We start from the raw sequence: 7,289 nt of genomic DNA, 5'->3' as shown, positions 1-7,289 counted from the left end.
CTAGATTACAAATCTTTATATAAGCCGAAACCCTAAAAACCTTAAAAATAAATTTGAAAAATAAAAAGTCCCAGAATTTGAAACTTTTCCTAAAATTGATAACGGAAAAGAAAAACAAGTTTTTTCCAAAAAGAATGAATTTAGAAGGAATTACGGTTTAAGAGTTATTAACGAACAAATCTTTCCCAAAATAGAAAAATAACGCAATTAAAGACCTAAGCGAAGGAATTTGGCGGAAAATCACCATTGATCATCAACTTAGGATTAATAAGTATTGATCGGAGCAAGAAAATAAGTTAGCACATCGAATTTGAGTCTATTCCGAGCTTGTCCGAATTTTACTAAATTGAATAATCTAAAATTAAATACCGTTTCAACTTCCATAATTTGATTCGGTCTAATTGATTATAGAATTTAACCTCCACGCCTTCTAAATTTCAGAGGGAGGGAGGGAGCCATGGGTCTGAACCTCGGAAGTGGTGAAACAGCGCTGAATTGGGGAGCCATGTTGTTTGAGCAAAAATGATATTCATACAACAATTTAAACACAATAATTTACACAATCTTTCACATGCATGTGGGCTCTACACACATTATTATATGTGAGCCTCACATATATGTGAAAAATTGTGTACGTTATTGTGTTTGGATTGTTGTGTGAGTAGCATCTTTGTAGAGCTCCCTTGACCAGAGGGTTTTGGGATGCAACCTTGCTACTGACCCACTAGATATGTGCATAGATTGCATTATGAAGCTCATTATGGGTCCTATAAAAATAATTCAAGCTGTTTGTTATATTTAAAATATTTTTTAAGGGTTCTCGCGAAAAATCAACTTAATCCGATACCTATATATATTTGATCTAATTGTCTGACTTTTCATTCAAAATTTTGGATTATGAAAAATTAGACAGTTAGATCGAGTACTTATATATATTAGATTAAGCTGAATTTTTTGCAAAGATCCTCCAAAAAATATTTTAAATATAATAATTGGCTCGGATTATTTTTGTAAAACACTTAATGGCCCTGCATCGCAAACGGATGCCAATATGCCATTGGAGCCCCGTTTGCATGGCAAGAGATCGTTGGTTACAAAAGACGTGGGACCAAAATTCATTCATAAATTGGCCCACTCCTGCATTATTATCTAAAGGTCATCGTTTAGGCCGAAGGTCAACGATCTGTCCAAAGCCAGCCCGGCCCGTCGGACTTTTACTTGGTCCGAACTTGTGAAACGGGCCGGTTAGTTCGGCCCGTAATTTGTAATAGGCAGGCTTGGGCCTATTGATTTTTACTCCGCCCACCTATAGGCCCGGGCCGTGGTACCGCCCAAAAACCCGCCAACGAGCTTGCCTATTAGCCCAAAATCCCACAAAACCCTTTTTTTTTTTCCTTGGTTTAGTTTTGCCCAAGGAAAGCCCGCCCGTTGGCCCGCCGGCCAGCCAATTGGGCTAGCCCGTGGGCTGAGCTTAGGCTTCAATTTATGGCAAGTAGCCCGGCCCGCCTGGCCTGAAAAAAGAAAAAGCCCTGTTGGCCCGACCTGTGGACGGGCTTGGACAACGACTTGACGGGCTAGACCGGCCCGGCCCGAGGATGACCCTTATTATTATCGTATATCACCATCATCCTTAAAAAATGACACTATTTTTTCAAGAAAAATTTAAAAATTTTCAACAACTTATTAGATATTGATAATGAGATCTTTTTGATTTCCGAAAAAAGGTTCCATTTTTTCTTGAAAAAATGTGTTATTTTTAAGTAATCCGCGCTAGGGGTTCATTTCTATTAAACTAAAATATCCAACAAATTTTTTTCTATTAATTTAAAATATTTTTAATCATTCTACAACTACACACAAGTACTTACACACATACACTTACAAATGGAATGGGCTCCACACACTGCAGTGTGTGGGGGCTCATCTTTTCTTTTTTTTTGTGAAAGTGTACGTAAATATTTGTATATTTGTGTGTGATTATAAATTAATTAAATCACTTTCTACAACTTTACTGTATAAATCAGAGAAAATAACTTGACGAGCGGAAAACAGATACCCCCAGCCCACCTCCTCTCTCTCTCTCTCTCTCTCTCTCTCCAACTCAACCCTTGAGAGGAAGATTCATGGACTCTCAAACAAGGTATAAATTCACAAATCAAGCATACATACGCATATTTGTATACATATATACAAGAATTAAATATTCTGAACAGGTGCGGTTCTTTAATTTGTCCTCCTAATTTTGCTTCTCTTTTCCTTTTTTTGCAGCTCGCCAGTAGAAGTCCAGACCGTTGATGTTCAAGGAGCTAAAGAACTCATCACCTCTGGCCATCGTTATCTTGATGTGAGGTGAAAATTGGTCCTATTTCGTAGTTTAATTCTGCAATTTCTTTTTCTACTATAATAATAACCGGATATCCATGTCAGTTTGTGGGCACCTACACTAATTTCGGATCTTTAAAGTTAATGACCGGATAAACCCTCCAGTCGCCCCAAAGTTTGGAATGTTTTGCCTCTGTGGGATTCGAACATGCACGACCTCACGAAGGACTACCACTTATTTGCTTTATCATGCAAACTCTTGGGGTTATTAATTCTGCAATTTCTGAGATGGGTTCTTCTTAAAATGTTGAGAATATGTGAATATGGCTCTCTGTTTTTGTGTTTTTTTCTGGCGAATAATTTTTTTGTTTGTAAATTGGAAAAATGAATTATTATTAGGACGGAGGAGGAGTTTAAAAAGGGCCATGTAGATGTGGAGGGCGCTCTCAACATTCCTTACATGTTCAACACCCCTCAAGGTTCTGTTTTGTGCTTCACTTTTTACTCTATTTATGAAGAGGCCAATTTCTGCATCTCCCCGACCAAAGCCGCCTAGGAGTGATATATCATATTGCTCACAAAATAAAATAAACTAGGCCTCAATCATAATTACATGCTATTCTAATATAACATTGATATAACTTTGCAGTCGCCCCTGCCAATCAAAGAGTTGTATTGTTGATTTACATAAATAAAGTGAAAAAAAATGCATATAGTAAATGGGAGATGGGAGTGCAGAAATCAATTTTATTTCGTAATTCAAAAATAGTATATCGGCATATTCTCTATCACGTCTATTTCCACGTGTTCGACTGCCAATCAAAGAGTTGTGTTGTAGATTTACATAAATAAAGAGGAAAAAATGCATATAATAAATAGGAGAGTGCGAAAATTAATTTTATTTCGTAAATCAAAGATAGTATATCGGCATATTCTCTATCACCCTCTATTTCCACGTGCTCGATTAGTTTTTATTGAAGGAACTATATAAAATCAGAGTCACTGTGTGTTTAATTTGTCTATATCTTTCGTTTTTTGGTAAATAAATTTTTTTTTGGTAAGACATTGTGAAATAAAACAGTAAAACATTGTGATGTATAATAGCTTCTTCCAAATAATTGAAACACGATTTCAATTTTTCTCATAATAACATTTCAGGAAGGGTGAAGAATCCAAAATTTATGGAGCAAGTTTTATCAGTCTGCAACAAGGAAGATCATCTAGTAGTGGTAACAAAAAAAATACTACTCCACTAGCTAGTGGAATCATGTTGTGGTTCCGTGGGTTGCTTTATCTTTATACTATGTCCGTTTCTAAATGAAAGTCTAGTATGGAAAGACGTGCTTTTTTCAATTAAAAATAAAGTATTTCCGCGAATAATTTTTTAAATTTATCAACACCACATTAAATAACGAAATTGAGATCTTTCATTTTGTGTCAAGAAATTTTAAAAATTTATGCAACAGAGTACTATATTATTTTATCCAAAAATTGCATGTCTTTTCGCAGTAGAATTTCTACTCATTTATGAGCGGAGAGAGTAGTATTTTAATGAAAAAGTGGAAACTTATTTATGGCATCTGATATGCGAATATTTTCATTCTGTTTTTAATTGTTTCTCTTTAATTATTTAAAGGGGTGCCAAACTGGTGTAAGGTCGGTATATGCAACAACTGACCTTCTTAATGCTGTAAGTTTTCTTCTCATCAACTCCCTGTTTTTGGATGTTTTTTTCCTTCTTTTTTTTCCCCGAAACGATAGGATGTTAGGAGTTAGATGTTAGTGGTTACTACGGGAGTTGAGCGCCTCTTTCATGAGGACTCGAACTTAAGACCTCACCTCTCTGTAATCAAGGTGAGTAAAGAACCAAACGCATTAGGTGGTGTTCCTTTGTTTGTTTGTTTGTTGAATGGTGGAATTAATTGGTCCCTCAAAAATTAGTTGGAGTGCACATAAAGTGGTCCGAACACCTTGAGTCATCAAAAATACTAGTACGCATAGTTGTTGAAATCGTACGATTCGCGATTCGAATCGTACGATTCGGTTCGATTCAGGGTATCATCGATTCGAACCGATACAAAGAATTGTAAATGGGGGAGAATTGTAGACAGAATCGACGAATCGATTCGAGAATCGGTGAATCGTTAGAATCGTACAATTCAGTTTGTTTTCGAGCCCGGCGGGTGGGGTCGAATTTTTGCCACCGAAAATGAAATTAAAGTTGAATATCAGGTTTTGTAATAGTTTTTTCTGCCATACGAAGGGTCGAAACCCTTTAAGAAAGATTTTAAGAGGATCAATTTGGTTCTCCACAGTCGTAATCCAAAAAAATTTGGGTTTTACATACTTGTGGGTTCCGGAAGAACAGAGCTCAAAGAACCGAGCTTCGAACAAAGCTTCATGCAGCATCTCTAACAGAATAAAAGACATCATGACATCGTCGACCGTCGAACTGTTGGCCGTCGATTAGGAAGAGCTTAGCCACCGATAATCTATTCCACCGAATTTGTTTGCCATCGAATAGGCAGAGTAAACAGTTAATGAGGCTTAGGCCCCGTTCCAGAAACCTTCTTAAAAAATAAACAGTTTATTTCACATTTTCAAACTCAAAAATAATGTAAATGAAAAATAATTTTTTAATTTTTTTCACACTGTATTAAAGATCTTGATGAGATCTATTAAACAAGATCTATATTGTCAGGAAAATTACTTGCGTAAATACATTATTTTTGAGCTTGAAATTGCCTTCTTAAAAAATAAGTACTTATTTTACGTTCCGGAACGGGACCTTATATTGTCTCATTCCCATCATTTAGACTATTATATTCTCCACTATATGCTACTCGTATTAGATTCCCCGCTACAACTATTATATTCTCCACTCCCAACTTATATAATATTATATTCACTCCCATTTCCAATTATATGTTATTATATTCTCCACTCCCAAATATATGATATTATGTTCACTCCCACTTCCAACTATATGTTATTATATTCTCCACTCCCAAATGTATGATATTCTATTCACTTCCACTCCCAACTCAGATTTCAAACCCACATTTTTGCAATAAAAGCAAGTGTCTTGCTTATTTAGACCATGTGATCATCTATTTATCTTTGGAAACAATATTTTTGTTGATTCAAACTTGAAATCTACATTTTTTATGCATTTTAAAAATTTTGACCGAATCGGAGCGATTCACGATTCGCCACCGGACCTTTTCGATTCACGATTTGACAACTATGCTAGTACGTTCAATATACTTTTGTATATAGATCCATATTAGTATCTTTCTTGTTCCACCGGCTAGTATTGGACCAAATTCTCACATGTCCGTTTCATTATTACAACTTTATTTTTCGATGTCATCAGAAGCTACGCGCCAATTCTCATTGGATCTCGCCTCTCGGTTGTTCTTTTAACAGCAATGGCTATTAGGTTTTCTGAATTATAATTAAAGCCTGCTTGTAGCATGTACACGTGAAATGCAGGAGATCAACAATTTTGCTTTCACCATAAAAATGACTAATTTAGCTTTGTATTTGAATGGGGACTCACTTGCAGGACTTCAAGCATGTGCGGAATATGGGAGGGGGCTATGTTGCATGGGTGGAGAATGGTTTTGCAGTGAAGAAACCAGAACACTAAAGTTGTACACTACTCTTTCATTTTTATCACAAAATGAATTGCTACCATCTCCTTCCCCATGCATGGACTACTACATAAAGGGGATCGAAACTATAAATAAATTTTCTGTAATTCCAGCAAAACATCTTCTCTTTCCATTTTATGCGAGGTCGAGATTAAAATGCCCGGGGTTTTTTTATTTTTTTAATGAAAACTCAGGTGTCTGTGTCAGCTCACTTGTTCCTCGACTAATCTTGATTGGGATTGAAAAGTCGGTTGGTGCTAAGTTTGGTGGATTCTTGACCACTATTATAGTATGTTGGTTAAGCTTAAGCATTGTTACTTCACTATTACAAAAAGTGAATTGGAACCCTGTAACTTGCTAAGTACATGTGCTTAAGCATGTCGTTCCTCCCAAAAGCTGTAAATAAGAGACAACGGGTCTGATGGTAAGCATATTTTTGCAGTTGAGATTTCTGCTTCTCATCTAAACTCTTCGGATTCGGGGAAACTATTGTGTACCCTTTTTTTCAGCGCAGTCTCCAACAAGTTTTCTTCCTAATATTACTTTTCATTTCTTTATCTATCTTTTCATTCATTATTCCAAAACCCTTACTTCAAAAATCCAAACTAAACAAAGTGAGTTCTTTAAGTACGATTGAACCGTACACGAGGATGGTTGCAGTAATGCACAAGGTTAGTAATGCACGAGGTTGTAAATGCCGTTCCATAGTCAGTATGTATTGATTTGGTGGGAAAGCGGTACACTTACCCTACAATACTGTACCGGCCTCAATAGTACCTGAAATTCCGACGATATGGTGTTATCAGAGATTTTGGCCAGTATTTCGCAAAACAGTCCCATTTTGTACGGGCAGTGGAGAAAATGGAGGAAAAGAAGGAAAAAAAAGATAAAAGAGGAGATCGAAACGAAATCTGGCTCCTCCGGCATATTCCCTAGCTCCTCGTGATCTTCTTCGGTGCATCCTCTGGCTCTTTGTGGTATTCTCCAGTGTATCGATCTTCCCACTGGTTAAGAAAAATGGAGTGGTGTAAGGTGGTGTTTCCTTTAATTAAAAATACTAAAAACTTAACGCATTTTATTATCTTATTTTTACAAAAAAAAAAATTTATCATTTTATCATCTCATTTCTACTAAAAAAAACGCAGTAACTTTACTCACAAACAACTTATTCATTATTAGAAACAACTTGATATTTTTCAATAACTTATTTATTACCGAAAACACATAATAATCTCTCGATCACAAATAAAAATCTACAAATTTTTTACTACCGAAAACACCCTTTAGGTATGAGAGAGAGGAGAGAGAGAT

The 7,289-nt window shown here is 36.0% G+C and overlaps 1 protein-coding gene across 1 annotated transcript; it reads left to right on the top strand.

The window, feature by feature from the left end:
• Positions 1–2,010: 2,010 nt before the first annotated feature.
• Positions 2,011–6,135, top strand: LOC131304144 (thiosulfate sulfurtransferase 18-like). The gene is made up of 6 exons (XM_058331273.1): positions 2,011–2,140; positions 2,269–2,349; positions 2,722–2,801; positions 3,481–3,551; positions 3,959–4,012; positions 5,891–6,135. Exons 1-6 carry the CDS (start codon positions 2,124–2,126, stop codon positions 5,972–5,974), a joined length of 387 nt encoding a protein of 128 aa, XP_058187256.1. The 5' UTR covers positions 2,011–2,123; the 3' UTR covers positions 5,975–6,135.
• The last annotated feature ends 1,154 nt before the right edge of the window (positions 6,136–7,289 follow it).

This window comes from Rhododendron vialii, chromosome 10a (genome assembly GCF_030253575.1).
Source record: "Rhododendron vialii isolate Sample 1 chromosome 10a, ASM3025357v1".
NCBI lineage: Eukaryota > Viridiplantae > Streptophyta > Magnoliopsida > Ericales > Ericaceae > Rhododendron > Rhododendron vialii.
Note: the sequence above shows the minus strand (reverse complement) of the source record. Positions and strands in the feature narration are given on the sequence as shown.

Excerpts from the sequence above, each read along its gene's own strand:
- LOC131304144 (XM_058331273.1), top strand. Across the intron at positions 2,350-2,721 it reads CATCGTTATCTTGATGTGAG|GACGGAGGAGGAGTTTAAAA; the intron begins GTGAAAATTGGT and ends AATTATTATTAG. Across the intron at positions 2,802-3,480 it reads CATGTTCAACACCCCTCAAG|GAAGGGTGAAGAATCCAAAA; the intron begins GTTCTGTTTTGT and ends ATAACATTTCAG.